General features: G+C 43.8%; 1 protein-coding gene across 1 annotated transcript in view; it reads right to left on the bottom strand.

Annotated features, from left to right (window-relative positions):
* Positions 1-23,010, bottom strand: part of stag1a (STAG1 cohesin complex component a) — a 107,850-nt gene that overhangs the window by 20,112 nt on the left and 64,728 nt on the right. The window contains exons 2-7 of the mRNA XM_083633262.1: positions 5,957-6,191; positions 5,254-5,374; positions 4,320-4,472; positions 3,356-3,452; positions 3,134-3,210; positions 2,592-2,796 (exon numbers count right to left, since the gene is read on the bottom strand). Of these exons, the coding sequence (XP_083489388.1) occupies positions 2,592-2,796; positions 3,134-3,210; positions 3,356-3,452; positions 4,320-4,472; positions 5,254-5,374; positions 5,957-5,985 (682 nt within the window). The 5' untranslated portion in view covers positions 5,986-6,191. The remainder of the gene's footprint in view (positions 1-2,591; positions 2,797-3,133; positions 3,211-3,355; positions 3,453-4,319; positions 4,473-5,253; positions 5,375-5,956; positions 6,192-23,010) is intronic.

Raw genomic sequence — 23,010 nt, 5'->3', positions numbered from 1 at the left:
CACATCGCAAAGAGGGAAATGAATTGAGAAAACTTGTTGGACAATGGACATAGGCTATTTACCTTCATAACCCGGAGGGTCGTTGGCACCACAGACGATCTGTCCACTCTATTACGCATGGAGAGAATTACAGCATATTGCATGCCTCGCGCAAACAGCCATTGCGAGACGGGAATCTGATTGGTTTTAATTGACGTAATGCCCAGCATTGCCTGGCCACACCCGTGAATAATTCTGGTAGTTAAGACCGCCCAAATCCCGTTTGCTCAGGCATTTTGGGGCGCAGATGTTTTTGGCACGGCTCTAATTTGCGCCTGCGACACGTGAACGTTTCCGCATCCCCGCCGAGAATTGCATCCCCAACATATTGCTGTTTTAACTTAGAAATCACAGAGGTCACGTCTACCAGACAATTATATCACTTTTAAACAGTTACATTTCTGTATAAATTATACAATTATGCTCCCGTGAGGTGGGGATGCTTTTTTTTATGCTGGGCGGGGGTGCAAAACTCGGCATAACACCTGGACAGCGGACTGCAATCTTCCCTGCTTTGAGGCAAGCGCTAATACGGGATAGCGCCTGTATGAAGAAGATAGGGCCCTCCAGCTTCTACTCAAGTCTAGATAAACTATCCAATATCAAAAGGAAGACTACCGTAAATTCCGGACTATAAGACGCACCGGTCTATAAGCCGCAGCACCAAAATTGACTATTTTTTTCTTCTATAAGCCGCACCGGACTATAAGCCGCGGGTGTTTTGATGTTTAATTACCATATGAAAGGGTTCGTGCACAGAGAGGAATGTCGGGAAAGAGATCGCTGTTTGGGGAAGCTCCCATTTATTAACATTTCAACAAAACAAAACAAAAGTCAGGTCACTAATCCCCAGACAAAATCACACAACAATAGGCTACCGTATATGTGCAGCAAACCTGTAACCAGAGAAGTCAAGTCACTAATCCTCGTCTTCCTCTTCTTCCTGCGTACTGAAACCACCAAAGTCCTCATCTTCAGTGTCGGAAACGAACAGGTTCAGGGTGGCTTCGTCAACCACTCTCCTCTCTCCTTCATTGTCACTCAAAACCAACGAACTCCTCTTCATCACTGTCGGCATCGAACAGCCTCTGAAGCCTCTGACGGCCCTCAGCGCCAGCTGTGGCGGCGTCATCCTTTTCATCCCGCAGCAGTCCAGCGTTTTGGAACCCGTTGGTGATTGTGGATGTTTTCACACTCCTATAATATTCCGTGATCTTCCTTTGTGTGAATTCGCCGAAGTTTGTGATTTTCTCCTGGTAGTCGGGAGGGAGTTGTTCAGTAGTTCTCCCCCGGACGGACAGTCCCTTTCGTCTCATGAATCGGTAGCACCAAGATGGCCCACCTCTGAAATGTTCAATTTTCATCTCGGTGGCGATTGTTTTGGCCTTCAGTCGGATCTGCACCGTGGAAACGCCTCGGCCGTCTCCTCTCTGGGTCAACACCCAGTCCTCAAGGGAATCTTCAAGTTCCGGCCATCTGCTTTTGTGGCCTCTGAAGGACTTTTTTGTCTTATTACACTGAGACAGTTCCTCCTGCTGCAGCTTCCAACGTCTCACCATTGACTCATCGACGCCCAGGGTACGCGCTGCTGCTCTGTTTGTTTCTTTTAGTGCGAGTTCGACTGCTTTCAGCTTGAAAGCTGCGTCGTGTGACTTTCTGCGTACCTTCCCCATGGTAAGTGAGAGAGAGACTGCTTGTCTTGTTGTGATTCCGGGCTGATGAACTTTGCTTACCGTAATTACCATATGTAAGGGTTCACGCACAGAGGGGATTGTTGGCTGTTTGAGGAAGCTCCCATTTACCGTATTACCGTAACATTTCAACAAAACAACATAACACAACACCTTTGTTTATTTCGACAGTGCACACAGTGTCCGCGGTGTGGTGAAAAGAGGGCAACAGAGGAAATTAAAACAGAAGTGGATTTATAGGTAGAAAGAGTGCTAAAAAAGAGAGATTTTATTTGTATTTGAAAATTTTTTTCTGAAAAAATCCATAGATAAGACGCACCGTTATATAAGCCGCAGGGGCCAAAAAACGGGAAAAAAGCCGCGGCTTATAGTCCGGAATTTACGGTACTCCTAAATTCTGTTTTATGATGAACTTCATATTTTTTTATTAACACAAAATACTCACAAACAGTGGAGTGGAGCAGTCGTCTCACAAATTGATAATCAGATCAAGCAAAACACTGCAAGTCACAAACTTGCAACTGTTTATCTCATTGGCTTTTAGGTTGCTTTATTGTCTTCAAAGCCCTTTGGAACTTTTTTGAAAAGGCTGTGCAAAAATACTGTCATTACCTGCCACTATGCAGGTGTCTGTAACACACTTAATGACTATTTTGCAAAGTACTGCACAAATAAACGTACTGTCATTACTGCAAAGCACCTAATAACCATTTTGCAAATTGTTGTATAAATAAACTTCTTGTCATTACTGTAATGCAGGTAATAACAGTTTTGGAAAGTGCTGCACAAATAACCATGGTGTAATTACCTGCCAAGGAAGTGTCTGCAATGCTCGTAGTGTTTTGAAAAGTGCGCCATTACCTGCTAGTGTGGAGGTGTGCCTGAAGGCTCGGACTTGGGAGTCAGACAGGCCGGTGAGGAGGGAGATGACCGTGTCCATCATGTACTCATCGTAGATGATGCTGTACTGACACTGGCGGATCAGAACGCAGATGAACTCGCAGAAGTTGTAGCGGAACTTCTTCCATAGCGGCCCCGGCATGGTGAGAGGGTAATCCCCACTGTCCTGTTGACACAAACATGCAGGTGATGTGATGTGGTAGGATCTGGGTTCGAGAGCATGTGTGTCAATGGTATCAATATAAAGCATCAGATCGTTCGTTCGAGACATGAAAGTAGCAAAACAGGTTTGAAGCCTTTCAGTGCATAATTATTTCTCCTCTAACGGGAACCTGTGCACACTGCATGCATCTACATATCAGTGATATATTTACCTATCTAATAATTGATCTGTACCCATATGGCAAACAGTCTAGTCCGTACACACATTCATTCAAGTAATCATAGAGCATTATTTTCACTAGAACATTAATTATTAGCTGATAAACCTGAATGGCAGTTACCTCGTCAAACTCCTCTGTCATCTTGCGGATGATCTCGGCATTCTGCATGTTCCTGAACATCTCAATCCTCACCGTGCCTGACCACAAAACAATAATCAAGATAGCATCAGGATTTAAATCAGATTTAGATAAGTTATTGTTGTGAGTTTACACATTGCACCCAGACAGAGCAACAACGATGATTTTGATTACATCGAGTTGTGATCGTTTCAGAAGTCCTACCTTTGCACCCCGAGCACTGGATGAAGAAATTGATGAGGTCCAGCAGAGCAATGTCTCGGTCCTGTTTGTACGACTCGATCCAATCATCCACCACAGACTGTGGACAGGAACACACACACACACACACACACACACACACACACACACACACACACACACACACACACACAATTTAAATAATTAAATCAACAGTCTTGATCTCCATCTATCAAGTCTACTTGTCGCACATAAGGATGACTCTCACAAATAATGGACGTTTCGAGAAGTAGGTATACATTTTCATAGCCACTTTAAATAATGCATTATTACATATTGTTCCTGTTTCCAGGTACACCATTTATATAGAGGTTAGGGTTATATATGTATTTATTTTTTATAACAGTTACAGTTTGACTTACAACAGCATTGTTTTTCAATATCATCATATTTGAAAATTGTATACCAACTTTAGAAACAAACTATATTGCATTATTGCCTATATGGGGGATATTATAGCCGTACATAACTACCAAAAACATCTATCTTGAGTTACAACCTCCTATACAGAAGATGCACCTGGATCCAACAACAGGAGCAGAGGTGCAAACACAAATATGGTCTGTAAGTACCAAATTAATGGGTGCCACAGTCTCTCCACTAAAACAAATGTTTATTTTTATTACAGAATATTAAAAAGACAACGTTTCGGCCAAGAAGGCCTCCATAAGACAAACTCAAACATATTCTAGGGAGCTAACACGAACAGAAGTTTGCATAGTGAAAAGTCATCAAACTACTGATTTATTCAAATAAAAATCTCAGTCGGACAGGTAGCAGCAACAGAATGATTTATTGAATATATTTAGGAATTTTGTATTTCATGGACAATTGTGCTGAACTAGGAAAAACAGAAGCCAAGTCTGTTTCCCACTGTGGTTCATTCAATTATATCCCACAAACAAAAGGGTGGTAAAAGTATACACACCTGCATGGCGCTCTTGCCCAGTTTGACCACTTCGAACAGTGTCACAGGGTCTCCGCCCTCGCCGTTGTGCTGAGCCACACCATTGGCTTTCCCTCGCCCTCTGGCCACGCCCCCACCCTTGTCTGTCGGTGACTTCCGAGGCTTCTTGGGTGCCTGGTGGGAGGGGTCGGGAGAAGTAAATACACACAAAATCTAACGCATACAAACACACACAGAGACAGACAAAGCCTGGTTGTTGCTTTTTTCACTTTTCCCCTCTTTCTCAACACACACACACACACGTATGCACACTAGGGGTGGGAATCACCAGATGCCCCATGATATGGTATTATCATGATACTTAAGTCACGATACGATAGTATTGCAATATGCTAGTATTGCAATATATTGAGTATTGCGATATTGCAATATATTGTGTTTTCTTACCTTTTTTCGACTGCAAATGATGTCCCCAAAGGAAAAAACTTTGTCAACATCTGTTTTATCTAATGAAATAAAGTTTCCAGTCTGTTCATCTCACTTCAATCATTTTTATTGCAGCAAAATATGATTGTCAAGCTGACAGACTGACCAACACTGTCATAAAAACCTTCCATAAAGGTTGCATGCACTTGACATTTTGGATAATAAAATATCATGATACTTGGCATTCAATATGATACGATATATTGCCCACAAAATATCGCGATACTATGCTGTATCGATTTCCCCCCACCCCTAATGCACACACACGTGCACACACACACACACGTATGCACATGCACACACACACACACACACACACACACACACACACACACACGTATGCACGCACGCACACACGCACGCACACACACACGTATGCACAAGCACATGCACACACACACTCCCACACACACACACACACCTACACACACACACACACACACACACACACACACACACACACACCTACCGGGGTTTGTTTCCCTGGTCTCCCCCTCTTCTTCTTGCCTTTGGCCTCGGGGTCTTCCACCTCGCTCATGCTCATACTCAAGCCCACTGTGTCCGTTGCCCCAGACTCGTTGGATGAGTCCCTGAGAGAGTTGCAACAAACACACAGGATCATTCAAACACTGTCACCCAATGCACTCATTCAGCCGCCCAGTCAATGGGGGGGTTTATTCCAGAATGAGAGAAAACGCTTTTCAAAAACGTGACGCGATGGGGGGATGAAAAGCAAATGCTATTGATTGGTAAACTCAGCCTGGTATATTGCAGTCATACTAACATGTTGTTGTTTTTTACTCAAATAGGAACATTTTAGATGATGCAGTCGGTGATGTTTTTGAAATACTGAGCAACATCAGTTTTGAAGTGAAACCCTTCAGATTTAACCAACAGAGGCTGTGATAGGGATACTTCTAATCACATTAGCCTTTATTTGGACAATCACTAGTTAATATATTCATAGACATTTTCATTTAAGTTACACATAGTTAGACTGGCATTCATGTGATACGATATATTGCCACACAAAATATCGATACCATGCTGTATCGATCCCCCCCCCACCCCTAGCAGATTGTGTCGGCTGCTAAATGTTTCACTTTGAGACAACATGACATGTGCCACAGAGAAGATGTCACCCGGAAGCGCCACAGATAATCCATACTCACTGTAGGACCGGGAGCTCCGAGGTGATCATCCTGATCGGTGAGGGTGGCGACGAGGTGTGCAAGTGTGTGTGTGTGTGTGTGTGTGTGTGTGTGTGTGTGTGTGTGTGTGTCTTCAGGACGGAGGGTGCCTGTGAGGTGCGACGGCAGAGGCACAGGACGGCAGCTCTGATAGGGTAAGGTCTCCAGGGGCAGAGAGGAGACGCTCCAGGACTGACCACTCAAAACTCTGCAGCCCCTGGACAGCAACAGAGAGAAACACAAAGAAAGCATGATAAATACACACATTTAAAAACTAGTAAGCTAGTAACAACAAGTAATTACAACTTAAGTCGTTCATTCGCACACAAAAACTCTGATGCAGCTATTCCTTGTGCTATAGTTAGAGGGTAAACACTATAAGCAGACACCTTGTTTGAATTAAGTTTCGATGCGCCTCAAATCAATAATGTTAAGTCCCCACAAACAACTGCTCAACATGTCTCTAACGTTTATCTCACACTCACAGTTTGTTTGAGTGTCCAAAAACGGGAAGAAAATCATAAATTGTCAAACTAAGCTCAGAGACAGTTCAATCTTTCACTCTGGAGGAACAGGACTGCTCAGAGGAGGGAAATGGGGAGAGGAAGACACCAACTGGTCACTTTGAGAACTACAACAGCAAAATATTGTGGGACACATGTTCAGTGGATCTGCTCACAGGAGTGTCAAATAATTTCACTAAAACCCCTGGGACATGTTCAAAATATATCACACTCCATCAAAATGTTGGAACTTCCTTTACTGAATTAACAGCAAAATCAACTCAAAACGTCTAAGTGAATTTGTGCCATAATGACAAATTTAAAGTTGGAGAAAGCAGGGAGATGCAGAAGGGAGAGGAGTGCTATGATTCAATCAAAATCTTGCCCTCAGGTAAAACAGTCATTGTTTGAGGAAGTTTGGAGGTAAATATGATTTCAAGTAAATGGCCTGCATTTATATATATATATATATGGTTCAAGTAGTGGAAAATCCCTGGAGCTAAAGATGATGTAGATGTAACTAAACATGCCATGGTGCCTTTTTAGCCAGAGCTCAGCCTGTGCAAATGCTCATTAAGAGGACTGGCAGCTCAATTAATTAAAACATTTGAATAACTACCTGTTAATATGCTAATGAGAGCCAAGAGCTAAGGCAGCGCAGTACCGCACTCAACCACCAGAGGCAGTATGATCCACAAAGTCCTCTGCCCTAAGTCTATCTCCAAACTGCTTAATTGGGTTTTAACAGGGGAAAGTGGACTTAGAAAAATTAACCTAATTCATAATTAACTCGGGGATGACTTTCACTTGGGTTTTGTTGATGTTCAAAGTGTTTTAGGAGTGTATTTCCACCGGAGTGTGCATGAGTGTGTACGTGTGTGTTTGAAACTGGGTCTGGGCAACAGTAGGGGGCAGGCTAAGAGAGTGTGTATTTAAATACTCTCTTCCACACAGTGTTTGTACTGAGGAATAGCACTGGCAAGGAGAGCCTCTGTTTCACCACACTACACACACACACACACACACACACACACACACACACACACACACACACACACACACACACACACACAGACACACACACACACACACACACACACACACACACACACACACACACACACACACACACACACACACACACAATCACCTCTGTCTGGCTCGGTGCTCTCAGACAGCCGGTGTCTGAACAAACCGCAAGGCAGTGAGGGAAAGACACTCAAGATTTCAGTCAATATTAAATACAGGCATGTAGTGTATTTGTGATAGTAATCAGGTATGGGGTTAGTTTGTTGTAATACATTTGAATAAAATGAGCAGTTGGTCACTTCCAAACTCAAGTGAAACTTGGATGTGGGAGCTGGTCAGCTACAGATGGATCGATGCAGGCACTTGATATTCCCACAGCACTGATATAAGACCCCGGAAAGGATAACAAGGGCCAATTGTGCTGACAGGGCTGCACAGATAGTCGTAGTGTAAAAACTCCTGGTGGCCAGGGCAGCAAGTTGAATACAGATAGAGTTTGGATGGATAGTGCAAAAAGGGCAGGAAGCCATGGCATGATAAAAAAGAAAAATTCTCAGCATTTCTTTTTGCCTTAAAAAAAATCGAGAGCTAGTTGTCTGCACATTAGGGCTGCAACTGCCGATTATTTTCATAATCGATTAATCTGCCGATTAATCTGCCGATTTATTTTAGTTGTTTGGATAAATAAAATGACAGAAAATGGTAGCAAATGACGATCGGTGTTTCCCAAAGCCCAAGATGATGCTCTCAAAAGTTTTGTTTTGTCCACAACTCAAAGATAATATCAGTTTACTGTCATACAGGAGTAAGGAAACCAGAAAATCTTCACATTTAAGAAGCTGGAATCTGGAAGCTGGAACCTTTTCTCTTAAATTGTACTCAAAACGATTATCAAAATAGTTGTCGATTAATTTTCTGTCAATCGATTAATCGTTGCAGCTCTACTGCACATGTACTATAGGCTCTGAAGTGGAAAACCCACTAATAGGACAGAGTGGGAATGTAATATGCAAAAATTGACACCCAGGGAAATAAACCCCAGGAAATAAAGCCGGCCTAAACACCCCTAACCCAGTTCCCCCCAAAGTACAGCACACCTATATAGACTGAAATAGGAATGTTGCCTTCACCCCTGGGGGGTGGGAGGGGGACAAATCCCTGGTAAATAGCATGTAACAAATAACATTTTAACACGTTCACTGCCAATGACGAGTTGACTCGTCAAACACAATCCAGCCGTTCACTGCCAATGACGAGTTGACTCGTCAAAAAATAAAAACATTTTTTTTTGACGGTGCTACGTGGATCAATGCCCCCCACGTCTCCTATAAAAATATTGGAAGTATTGAATTAGTATAATCTATTTTACCGACCAACTAAGTGGCGACAGTGCTCTCCCGACAGAGAGAATGCCAACCAAAAACAGCCGCGGGAGAAAGCCATTCTCAAGGAAATGGCTTGGCGATTTTACAGTCATCAGTCACCAGACTCGCCGAGAGCGGCCGCGCCAGCAGAGCAGCACACCGAGAGCGGAGAGCGGTGCTGGCGTGGGGGATTGCAAATTTGCATAATAGATTATGGGTGAAACACACTTTGAAACACCCGCAGAAAGGAAATCGCACGCATTCCGAAAACCCAGAAACGAACGAGCCTCATTCTGTAGGCGAAAACGCTTTCACGCTGCTGCACACGGGCGCACAAGGGTGGGGGGTTCCAAAAATAGATTGGGTGGGCAGCATAAAGCCTAGAATCGCACAAAGCTTCATCAAAGCTCTCAACCGAAAATCCAAGAAACGATTGAGTCCCATCCACAGTCCACACTCGCCACACTCGCCGACGAGGGGCCGCCAGAGAGGGAGGCTGCTCACTGCTCAGACAGGCAGGAGAAACTGGCTTGTGACAAACGCCACCAGACACGCCCACGGAGGGAGGAGTTTAAGGGAGAGGGTGTTCAGAACTATATTGTTCAGATGTCTGATCTCTCACTGATGCCAAAAATAAATGGTTAAAGTGACTGTTCTGCCTGTTTGATTGAATTTCACAAAACTGCGATTATCTCAGCTTCCTGTCTCAGACACTGAAACCATGCTGTACTCAACGGCTAATATCTACATAACTACTAACTCTACAAACTAACTCTTTTAGACAGAGAAAGCACACATTCTATTAGTACTTTTGTGAACTTCGTGTTCACAAAGTCCAAGCAGAAAATTATCCTCGGCTCTTGTAAAATGAGCCAGAATCCTCAAAAAACGGCTTGGCAGAAGCTACCTACAGTAAAAAAAAAATGGCTGGCAGTGAATGTGTTAAATGAAATGTTGATTTGACAGTACGAAGAGTTCATATGTTTTGCATAGTTGGCCTGAGAGGAAATCACAGCCTCAACACTGGCTGTGTTGTAGCCTACACAATCTGTCCATTGAGCTACACGGGCAACACATGTTTAGTACATATAAGCTAATATATATATAATATAAATAATATATATAATATATATATAATATATATGTTTAGTACATATAAGCTGGGGGGAGAGAAGAAGAAAAAAGGGAAGATAATCATTTTTAAAAGCACATGGTAAACGTAGCCTAAAAGTCCTCCCCGCTGTGTGGAATTGTGAATTGAATGAAGATGGGTGAACCTGGCTGTGATTGACAGGGCAAGGTGTTATTATTACATCATCAGTGTGTGGAATGGTCCAGAGTGCTTTGACTTTGCAGTTAATCACACCGCACGCTAAAAATAGTCCAGACGGTGACGAGAAGACAGCAAATCATCCGACTACGACTGGATTCTAGCTGCCGCCTTGCAGCCGCATGTGAATGACAGCGCAAAGGACAGAGGAGGCGGGACTGGCCTTATTATGTAATTTAACCCCGCCCCCACCCCCCTTCCCTGTTATCTCAGCTGCTGGCCTCAATGCACTTTCATTTCTCTGTCCCGCTCATCAGCATGCGTCTCTCTCTCCAAAGGGACTTCATTTGAATCAGTTTTTGTGTTTTATATGTGTTTCTTTGCTTCAGTGTGAGGGGGGGGGGGGGGGGGGGGGGGGTGTGTGTGTGTGGAAAATAATCCTCAATGAACAGCAGCTTTCCTCATTTTTTTCTACACACTGGCATCTCTCCCTCTCACACACACATGTGCGCACGCGCACACACACACACACACACACGCACACAAATAGAGCATAGCAGCTTCGACAGGAGGCTATGAATAATTTGCAGCATGTCTCCTGAACTATCCCTCAATTTTGGATAAGAGAGAAGCTGCCTACTGTATTCACTTTGCAACCCCCCCCCCCTCTCTCTCTCTCTCTCTCTCACACACACACACACACACACACACACACACACACACACACACACACACACACACACACACACACACACACACACACACACACACACACACACACACACACACACACACACACCTGCTGACATACTGAGCTTAATTCTGGCAGCAGAAGGCAGTGAGTTGTAAGTGAAGACCAGTGTGGCTGGTTGGAGGGCAGCAGACTTCTCATAAGGCTTGCTCGCCCTGACATTCCAGGTGGTGCGACGGAATGTGTGCGCGCACGCGTGTATGTGTGTGTGTGCGAGCGTGTGTGTGTGTGTTTGTGTGTGTGTGCGAGCGCGTGTGTGTGTAAGCATATCCTGTCTCAGAAGGTGTCAGACAGGATCAAGATAGTTTATTTTCCATCTGTACTGTAATAAAAGTGTTAGGAAACATTGCCTGGGTTTGCATGTAGGGGTGTGCCATATCGTATCGACAGCACTTGCAGGAACCCATGTTAAGGGCTTGCCCAGGGTGGAGCAGGATTCGATCCGCTGACCTCCAGCTTCCAAAGCTCACGTGCTAATCACTATGCCAAAAGAGCTAGCTCCCTTGGCGCAGCTGGTTAACAGGCCTTTATACTGGGGAGAGTGAGTTTAACCAACCCACTCGCTACCACTCGGGCAGGACTCACAAGGACTCACAGTCATTCGGTTACACCAGTACAACTCATATTCATATTGCCAAAACAATTCCTAACTGCAGGTTAGCAAGCAAAAGCCAGGGGCCGGTTGCACCAACTGGTCTTACACTGGTCTTAAGCTAAGTTGGTCGTAACTTTACGACCTAACAGCTACGCCGGTTGCACCAAGACGACTTAAGCCTTATTTTCACTAAGACCAGGCGTAACTCCTACGCCTCGTCAGGAGGAGGCGTAGAGCCTGCCTGTAACAGAGATCTCCGCGGAGACCTTTTTGACCGTCATCGTCGTAACACCGCCAGTTCGCCGTCTTTGAAAGCACGACGTTAGATTATAACTAACTAGTTAACCTAACCCGCCTTCCAAAATGTTGCCGTTAGTTTTTTAGAAGTTAATACATAGAATTGGGAACGTTACATTCAATTTCATTCAGACTGACTCTGTCTGCTCAATAGCCGCCATTTTTCCCCCGGAGCGAGGGAGGATGGGAGGAGGGAGGGTGTTTTACAGTAGTGGCTGAGAGAGCGTAGTGGCACAGTGCTCCAAGCAGGTCGCGAGGCACATTTTTTGCAACATCATCCAATCAGGGGGCATTCCCTGGCAATTCACATGGACGCGCATTGCTACGACCAGCATAGTTAAGACCAGACATAAGCCGTGTTGGTGCAACAGGCGTAAGTCCATGGTCTTAACTAAGACCGACGTAGGAGTTACGACCAGGCATAGTTAAGACCAGTTGGTGCAACCGGCCCCAGGAAGTTAGGCATAGCAAATTAGGCTAAAACAGGAAGTTGGGTTGTTCTGCCTTCAGAGTAAAAGCATAAATTGTCACTTGTGGAAAAAAAAGAGCTCTGCACTGTCTGCAGGGCAACAAATGTTTAGAGAAGTATAATAGTATAAAAAAAATCGAAATCGAAATCGAAAATCGAGTTTTGAGAGAAACAATCGTCAATTTTATTTTTAGGCAAAATCGAACAGCCCTACTGCAGGAAAAGTATGCATGCAAGTACTGCATGCAAGTATGGCACACCATTATGCTGCGTATGACGTACGTTACGTGCGTAACTTACAGACAGCAACAACAAGCATGGCTGACAGTGACTCCACGGTGGAGCTTGCCCCTCCCTCATTACCACCACTGAGGTGCCCTTGAGCAAGGGCCTTAACCCCAACCACTCCAGTGGAGCCGCTCAGTGGCCAACAGATCACACTGTGGTTGTACTGGTCAGCCTCCAGGTGTGAATGTGCATGTGAAGGTGAACAGGGAACTCCTGAAATGAGAGCATTGCTCTCAGTGAGACTCCCCCGAATAAATAAATAAATAAACAAACAAACAAACAAACAAACAAACAAACAATCCATAAAGGTGAGTGGTTTGGTTACAAAAGACCATGTCCAAAGAAACTGTAATATTTGAAGGCATATTTGCATATTTGAAGGCAATCTGTTATGTTTATGCTGACATATAAAACTATAACACTTTTGCTGCAATTGTATGTTTTTTAAATTAATAACACAATATTTTTCAGTACTAAAGTATCAGCCCTCGAAACCCTAGGCTGCCGCACACAGCTCGGCCACTGCGCGGGCTCGCCCGCAGCTCGGCTGCTGAGTGGCCTTGCCTGCCCTATTGGCATGTGCAGCACACAATCACAATGCCTATGATATCACCGATGATGTCACAATGCCTATGACAACATCAGTGCCTATGACATCATCAGTGATGTCATAAGATGATTTTGGTCAATAATGATGTTACTGATGATGTCATAGACATTGTCTATCAGTGGGACAACAATTGAAACAGTCAGACAAAGCCCACTTGTTCCCTTTTATATAATAAAGGAGGATTGTGTCATATTGTGAAGGACATTGTTATCGCAGAAATACCCTGAAATATTGTGATATTATTTTAGGGCCATATCGCCCACCCCAATTTCATGGACCCTAATATTCCCGTAGCAATCCCTATTATGAGCCATATCAGAATAAAATGTGTCATGTGAATACATAAAAGGAAAGGCCTAGCCAACTGAAATTCCACTGACTGGAAATCCGTTGAAAAGGAAAATATTAGCAGCAAATTGGCATAAACTCACAAAGTGACTTTCTTTGGTTGGAATACATCGTATTCTGCACATGTTCATCCACTTTGAGAAAAGTGATGGCAACAAGTTTCTGTGAATTGGTAAAACATGGATGGTGAAAAAACGGGCTTGCTGGAAACGAAGAAAGATTTAAGATTGGTTGAAAACATTGATAGTTAATAAGATCTGGATAAAGCGAGCTGATTGGTATATGATAGGAGAAAGTGAGGCTTGAATCTCCCGCTTCCTGCTCATCGTTGATTGGTTGAATAGAGTAATTCTACACGGAAGTACTTCGAGAGGGGGCGGCTGCCCCTAGCGGCTGCCGGGGGAGTTTCCGAATTTGCCCTGTCTCTCTTATCGCCGTAATGCATTATGGGTAGTCAGCTACTTTGGCTAATGCTAGCGGCTAACGCTACTTACTTTACATTGCAGTAAAACGCCACTGAATGACCAAATTGATTTAACTTTTAACCATTTCGAGTAACACTGTTTCCATACGGACCCCCAGCGTTGGTTAGTTGTTTATAACGTGACTATATTTATAACATTTATAACGTACTCCGGTTTCTGGGCTGAATCCAATGGTCTGAATACAGAGAAGGCTTAAGGCTTTATCTAACGGTATAGATAACGTTAAATGGTCCGCCATGTTATGAACGTTAGATGTATGGTATCTATATAGTTATGTGTGTCTATTAACATTATTAAAATATCATAAAGTAATGCTATTTTCTGATAATTTGCTTAACTATTACTTGCTACCTGATGCCTTGCGGCACATTGCTGCCTCTACCGGTCGGAAGTATTACTGTTCTTATTATCCGATGTTTGTCATCAATTTTCCTCGAAATGGGGCTATAATTTGGAAAACGGAGCACGTTGGAGCATGAAAAAGACTTGAAATTGTTTTTTCAGACCATATACTCATTTGGAAAGTGTTTATTTAAGACATAGACCGAGAGAGAAGTTGGCTCGTTTCCCATAGAGTTGAATGGATGTTCCCGGGGAGTGCTACACAAACTGCGCCCCCCACTGGCCATTTGAAAGAATGCAATTTCTGCATTGGCTTCAAAAATAGGGAGGCTGAATTGGGGACTGGTTGAAAACCTCGATGATTGACTGGCCCAAAACAATGATTTTTTTCTTTCTTTTTTTACATGTGTGGTTGAATAATTCTGTCATGATTGGTGGAAGAATATCCTGCTGATGAGAATATTCTGCTGCTCAATTCTAAAGAAGCGCAAAAATGCAAACATTGTGCATATCAGACGATGCATGCTCATCTTGCTAGATGGTGGGATTACTCAACTCAACTACACAACAACGTTTTATTTTGATGACATGTAACACCTTATCAAATCATTACATGTAACACCTTATCAAATCATTACATCTAACACCTTATCAAATCATTACATGTAACACCTTATCAAATCACCTTTTGCGTTCTTCACAACAGCTCATTTGGAAACGTCTATCATAACAAATTCATTCAGAATGATAACATATTCTTTTATTTTATTTGGGGGTTTCTCCCATTTTCTCCCCAAATGGCCAATTCCCCCTGCTGTCTGTGTCTGTAGGAATGTCTGACCAAGCCGGAAGTACCGCTAATGAGAATTTAACCCGGGTCTCAACGGTGGTAAGCCAGTGCTTTTACCTCTACAATACCCAGACGCCCCGTGATAAGATATTCTGAGTGTAACTGTAGTCCCTCATTCCCAAACACACACACACACACAAACATGCACACACACCCAAGGGCAGGCAGTGTAGTTATGAGTGCAGCTTCAGAAACATTAAAACAAACCCTCATGTTTACCATCTGTGGTCTGCCAAGTCACTTCATCCTGTGTGTGTACTTAAAGAGAGAGAGACACAGAGAGAGAGACAGACAGAGAGAGACAGAGAGTAAGAGAGAGACAACGAGCGAGCATCCAAGAACCACTTAACATGCATGACATGTTCTCTGGGAGGCAGGCCTGCGTTGCTATAGCAACTGGTGTGGGTCATAAGCCCGGTGGTGACGGCATATTTGATTGGCTGAGTGCAGACAGGAGGGTGCAGACAGGAGGGACCATACTGAGGGCGGAAAGCAGAAGAGAAGGGGGCCAGTTACAGAGTATATAGACCCAATCAGGCCTCGGCGGAGTATGCCCTAAACAGCACGCCGCAGCATTATGGCTGCAATGATAGTCCTGATTGTTTTGTTAGATTGTTATGATCACAATTGCTACTAGCATTGATGATTTGAGGAAAAACAACTTTTATTACTGCGCTTTTTATACTTCACTGAGCCCCATAATAGGGCTGCACAATTAATAAAGAAAAAACAATACAAGAAAAAGAAAATGGCAACATGAACTACTTCAATTTCCAAACTGCAAGACGAAGAAGTTGCAACCATTTTTATCACAATTTGGTGGTGGGTGCTCAAAATTAATTCCTAAACATGGTTTTCTGGCCCTGAGCCTAATTAATTATAAATTACATTGCACAATATAACAAAAATAATAATCAGAGACATTTCTGAAAATGTTTCTTGCTTGCTGAACAATCTAGAATAGTGAAAAAACAGGCCGTGGTATATATGCTCATTATACCACACTTCGTACACCCTTACGTGTCTGAAGTGATCTATTGCTTTTATAAAATGGTTACCAAGTATGGCAATATGAAAATCATTATTATTATTATTATTATTTAAATGTCTTAAATCAGTGTTTAAAAAATTAGAAGAGCAAAAATGACATGAGCTGTTTGGCTTTATAAAGCCCCCCTGGCCCTGACCCAAGTGGTGCTACAAGTAGTGCTCCAATTTGCTTCACACAGTGAGTGGCTCTAGCTGTGGTATATTGACTGTGGTATGCTCATTATACCATGGCTGTGAGCCAATCAGATTGCTCGATCGTTTTATAAATGCTCATTAAACCACACCTACGGCGAAGGGCGAAAACACCCTTAGGTCTGGTATAATGAGCATATACAGCCTGAAGTGATCTATTGCTTTATGCAATATGAAAGGAATAAACAACAACAATTTAAATTCCTGTTATTCAGAAATCATACTCTTGGCTCCCTGCACAGAGCCGACGCAGTTGCTGAACAATGTCAGATAGCAACACAGGCTTGGTAACAAACAAACAGCTAATGTTAGTGTGGTGTGTTCTATGTTGTTTAATTCTATGTGTGAGTAAAGTGCAAATTATGCTCGAGCGATATGACGGCGCTGACTGCACCGAGGGGGTCGCCGCAGCTGGGCGTCGTATCGGCGCAGCTCGGCGTAGGGGGCGTGCAGCTCCTCGAAAATGTGACTCCGCGGCATCAACTCCTTGTTGTGAGGAATGAGGAAATGCCATTTCCTCATTTAACAGTGCTTGTCCCTCATCTAGCAAAGCCTTCTGCAGGCTCACCAGAATGAGTTTTGAAATGGAGGGACAATAAAATGTCCCCCCACCGACATGATTGCAAGTTCTTGGTAAACGACACGATAACGTTTTGGATGAGTTACGTTCGAGTATGCACAGTCTCGCTGTCGCTGCTCATCGGCGGCAAGGCTCCAAGTCGAGGCTGCGCAGAACCATGCCGGGCGCTTAACAAGAAGCCTTGTGGAAGGGAGCCTATAGGCTGCTGGGGGTGGGTTGTTATGCTTGATTTACTTCCTAGAGCTACAGAGTTGACATGCTACGCTAAATAAATAGACTTGATCATAGTTCAGTTTGTCTCACGTTGCTTCTTTTTGAATGTAACAACAGTTAGCTAGCTAACTTGGGCTAATGCTTGTGCTAACGTTAGTTAACGCTAATAGTTCCATTTCAGTAGGCAGCAAGCGAACGTTGTTAGCTAGCAAACGGCTAACTAACTGTCATATACTGATGACGTCCCTAGCACTAGCAGGAGACAACAGTAAACACTAGCGCAAGGCACTCTGGGTATTGTGGTGTGGAGCTCTCGTTTGTGAGGCTAGAAGGCCAGCTAGCTACCATGTGTTTTCTCCGTTTTCAGTTTTCTCATAACTGTGGTATATTAGTGTGGTATACGCTAAATATACCACAGCTGTGAGCTAATCAGATTGCTTGATTTGAGAGAGCCATTTTATAATGCAATTTATATCACAATTGCAGCAATTCAGCAAAGTAGCCTAATCATAATATGATTATTTGCACAGTATCATCATGCAGCCCTTTCCACTCACCCCCCTCTGCAGAGGTCAGACGGTGAACAGTCAGCTACACATTCACTGTCTTGCTCAAAGACACTTCAGCAGGGCAGCTGCCTGCAGACATGGGGGCTTGAACCTGCACCCTCTGGCTGAAGGAGAGACGCCCTACTCAACTTGCTACCCTGCTGCTCCCATCACCCTTCTCATTGCATCTTATATCAACATTTTTGCTATTTTCAACTACAGAAGACTGAAAGTAAATCTTTCAATGTTGCCAATATTCCACTACTCTATAATTATAACTGATGGATGTACACATCAGTTATGAAGAATTGTGCAGCCTACGGCTGTCACTTTTCATTCGAAATTCGAATGCAACTTCGAATGTGGGGGAGGGGTTCGTGTTCGATATGTACCGTAAATTGACTTGTAACCCACATTAGTTTTACCACTTAAACTAACTTGCATTACACTACACTTACAACCTGAGCGTTCCCATTCTCACCAGTAGAGGTGCTATGCGCACCGCAGCTTCTTTAGACGCCCATTCTTCTTCTCTCGCATTCCAGAGAACATTCCAGAATGCAGAGACGCGCTGAATTTAACGTTACACGCAGCTGAAAGAATCAACGTGGTGAAACCTCTACCTCAGAAAGCATAATCCTTTGGATTTTTTGCCTTAAGGACGATTCAGACTCCCACCAGCATTTTCTTTTCACTAGTGAGCGATTCTTCGGTGAGTTCACTCTGGCTGAAACATGTTGTATCACCCTAGCTAATGCTAACGGTAGCTAACGTAGCTTCGTTGTAGTGAATAGCTATTTGGTGAATACTGAATGTGCCATGATATGCTTCCTCATGTGTGTATCTTCGAGATTTAATGCTAAAAACCAATCGGAGACAGACTGAATGTATGAATCTATGTGATTTCACCGTGAATGTTGTAGCCAATGTTGCTGTGTTATGTGGTATTGCTTGATAGCCTATGTCATTGAGTTGGGCTAGTTCATGTGCGTGTAGGCTACACAGCAAATGCATTGTGTTACTCATCGACATTTAATTCACATTTTGGATAGAAAATATACTGTACAGTACAGATTTTAATTTAGAACAACTACTGCTATATGCAGGTTGGTTTTTTTGATTGCCTTAAAAGACCAGAGCCATAGATGGCGAGCCAAATCCCAGCAAGCATCGTGGAGTGGAGTGTGGGCCAGCACTCGTGGAGGGTGTGACGTCCTGCTGCTTCTTTCTCCATCTTGTCCAGTGAAAGGGAGCAACTCAACTGTCCATCATCTGTTCTCACACTCAGCTAAGATCTTCTTCTCCCCCCCCCCCTTTCCAAAGACACAAAATCATACTACCCGGGTAGATGGACACTGACTAAAACAAAACACTGAACACTGACTGGAAACAAAGACAGACAAACTTTATATTTTCTTATTGGCCAAAGTTTATTTTTGTCGTTTACATGTTATATGTTACAAGTGCACTTTACTTTATTCTAAGGAAGAATATGTTTACCTGAATACTTACCTGAATACTTACCTGTTGGGAAAACAATAATCCTATGCACTGAAAATAATTCTATACCTTGAAGAGTTCTACATTTATTACATTTATTATGTAATAAACCTGTGTTTACATTTTTTCTTAAACCTTTGTCCTTGTTCATTCAATTTATCCTCCCTGAGCGTACCTAACGTTACCATTGCCAATAGATACAGCCTAATCAGAATTTGCATTTCTTGATATTATATTGTGCTATCCTAAGCTACAGTATAACGGCCCATAAGTGTTACATCCTATTTTGTGGCGAGCCCAGCCAGGAGGATTTAAAGTGACCACGGACAAGGTTTTAAATCTATTTGCTTTGATGTTTACAAACAGAAACTGTAATTTTGCATCTTTTCTTGTATTCCAGTCAAAGTGAAACTCTTCTTATATTCCGGTCAAATTGAAACCCTGAAACAGAAAAAAATATAGATTATTATTACATATAGTTCAAATAAATACAGAACACCATACAAAATACAATATGGATTACATTGAACAGACGTACGGTATTAATGCAAAGCGGTCCATTTGCATAGCCGGTTTGACCAAAACAGATACTAATGACGATATCATAGCTTCTCTACAGTCGTATGGAATTGTAGCTAAAGTAGTGCGGCTTCCAAGCACAGAACAAGAGGATGACAGTACAGTCATCGTAGAGTTTGCTTCAGAAATGCCGTTGGAAGTGCTTGAGTTAAACCTTCCCTTTGAGCTCCCAAACACAAACGATACCACAGTCACATGGTACGTAGACAGTCTTAAAGTACTTGCACATACTTTAGCTCGTCCCCAAGATAATTCCTCTGACTCAAGCAATAGCAGTGACTCCTCTGAGGACAGTGCTGCTCACTCTGACCATAGCACTACGCCTCTCATACGAAGTTCCAAGAATAAGAAGCTTGACCTAGCGAAGCCCATCCCACTTCAGCTAAGTCCTGAAACAGACAACAGGGCTCAAGTACCAAACAGGAAACAGGGCCAATCCGCAGTACGGAGGAAAACGATCAAAGCTAAAACATTGAAACTGGGAAATGATTACTTGAACCCACCTGAAGTGCAACGCATTGTGGTTGAGCACATCATCAGAAATGACACCTCCACGTCCCAAAGCCAATCCAAATGGCTACGCTCCTTCTCCGGCAAGATGCCAAAACCTCCAGGTGAGGCTGACTTTGAAACATGGTGCCTCCATGTTGACCTGATGTTTCAAGATGGAGTCCCAGTGGATGTTCAGCGTAGGAAAATATTGGAGAGTCTGCTTCCTCCAGCTTCGGACGTCGTCAAGCAGCTAGGCTTTTCCGCCCACCCCAGAGCATATGTGAAGCTGTTGGATTCCGCTTATGGTCTCGTGGAGGATGGTGATGAAATCTTCGCAAGGTTCCTGAACACCAATCAAAACTCAGGAGAGAGGGCATCAGATTTTCTACAGAGGCTCCAGGTGCTGTTGAGCATTGCTGTGAAGAGGAATGGAGTCAGTCAGTCTGCTGCAAGCAATCACCTACTAAAACAGTTCAAACGCGGCTGTTGGGACCACACACTCATACTGCAGTTGGAGCTGAAACATGAGGCATCTCTTGACTTTGCAGAACTGCTGTTACAATTGCGGACAGAAGAGGATAGGAGGGCGACTAAACTGGATCGGATGCACCGCCATTTTGGAACCTCTAAACCAAAGGCTGCTATGAATGTGCACTCTGTACCTGACATGTCTCCTTACACTGATCCCAATGCAAGTGTGTTACAGGCATATATCTCCGAGACAGAGACCTTGAAGAAGCAGCTCGCCGAATTGCAGCTGCAACTTAACACCAAGACGTCTAAGAAACTGAGAAAACACGAGACAGAGGCAGCAGAAGGCCAAGAACCGCCCACACATCGAGCCGAGGCACAAGCTCACCAGGTGACACCCAAACCTCAACCTAGGGCTTGGTTCTGCTTCAGGTGTGGTGATGATGGCCACATAGCTAGGACATGTGAGAACCCTATCAACAAAGCAGCTGTTGACCAAAAGTACAAAGAATTAAAAGCAAGACAAGATGAATGGAGAGCCAAACAAGGTCTGCCTTTAAACTGGACCGGCTTCCACTAGAGGGACATATTGGAGCCACAAACAGAAATGAGAGTCCCAAGATAAAACAGAAACAAAGAAAAGCCAAATGTGCACAGATAGAGTCCACTGAAGACAAGCTCCTCAGCAGCTTAGTTGGCCCAAAAACCACTGCTGTCGTCACCATTGAAGGAATCCAGTGTAATTCACTTCTTGATTCAGGCTCACAAGTCACTACAATTTCTAAGTCATTTCATGATACTCACCTGTCCACTCTGCCGATCCTGCCTCTCAATGACATCCTTGAAGTGGAGGGCGCTGGAGGTCAAGTTGTGCCATACCTAGGCTACGTCGAGGTCAACATGCTGTTCCCAGAGAGCATTGCAGGCAAATCTGAGCTTGTCAGCACCTTAGCCCTCATTGTTCCAGATTGCAGGTCCAACACAGAGGTTCCTGTCCTCATAGGCACCAATGTACCCCTTGTCCGAAACCTGTGCAACATAAATAACATCGAACAAAACAAAGGCAAGGTGAGGAAAGTCAAGCTGCAATGCAAGAAAGCCATCGTAATCCCAGCTGGTGAGAAGATGGTGTTGAATGGCTACACCAGAAAGGTGCCCACGGGTACAGGAGTCCCTCTCTTAGTGGAGCCTCCCACTCAATCAAGGCTACCCAGTGGTCTGTTCTTCTGTAGCTACGTCATGTCAAGCCCTCGACAGACATCCTTCAAAGTCCCTGTCCTGCTCAAGAATGAAACAGCACATAACATAACGGTGCCAGCGAACCGCAGTATAGCAGAGCTCTCCATTCCACTCACTCTCTCCCCACTGCCGACCTCATCAAACAAAGCTGATGAACAAAAAGTGTCACAACCGCCTGCTGAATGTATGGCTACCAGCACAACAAGCCACGAAAACGCAATCACTTTTGACTTCAGTGATTCCCCTCTCCCAGAGGAGTGGAAAGAGCGGATCACAACAAAGCTGAATTCCATCCCTGAAGTATTTGCAATGGGTGACCTCGACTACGGTCACACAACTGCAGTCAAGCATAAGATCCGCCTCTCTGATCCAACACCTTTCAAGCAGAGGGCGAGGCCCATTCACCCATCAGATTATGAAGCTGTAAGACTCCACCTGAAAGAGCTGTTGGATGCTGACATCATAAGAGAATCAGAAAGTCCCTTCGCTTCACCGATAGTGGTCGTCAAGAAGAAGAACGGCGCCATCCGCCTATGCATCGACTACAGGAAGTTGAACAACCAGACCATAAAGGATGCGTACGCTTTACCCAACATCGAGGAAACATTTGCTTCTCTCACAGGATCCAAGTGGTTCTCCGTCATGGATTTAAAGTCAGGCTACTACCAGGTGGAAATGGCTGAAGAGGACAAACACAAAACAGCTTTCGTCACACCCATGGGGTTCTGGGAATTCAACAGGATGCCCCAGGGGGTCACAAATGCTCCATCAACCTTCCAGCGAGTCATGGAGAAATGCATGGGCTCTCTCAACCTCAAAGAAGTCCTTGTGTTCCTCGATGATCTCATCGTATTTTCCGACACACTTGAAGAACATGAACAGCGCCTTATGCATGTTCTCGACAGGCTTAAGGAGTTCGGTCTCAAGTTATCACCTGAAAAATGTCACTTCTTCAAGAAGTCAGTCAAATA

Source organism: Poromitra crassiceps (genome assembly GCF_964638095.1).
Source record: "Poromitra crassiceps genome assembly, chromosome: 3".
In the NCBI taxonomy this organism is placed as follows: Eukaryota; Metazoa; Chordata; class Actinopteri; order Beryciformes; family Melamphaidae; genus Poromitra; species Poromitra crassiceps.
This window is presented reverse-complemented; position numbering and strand designations above follow the sequence as displayed.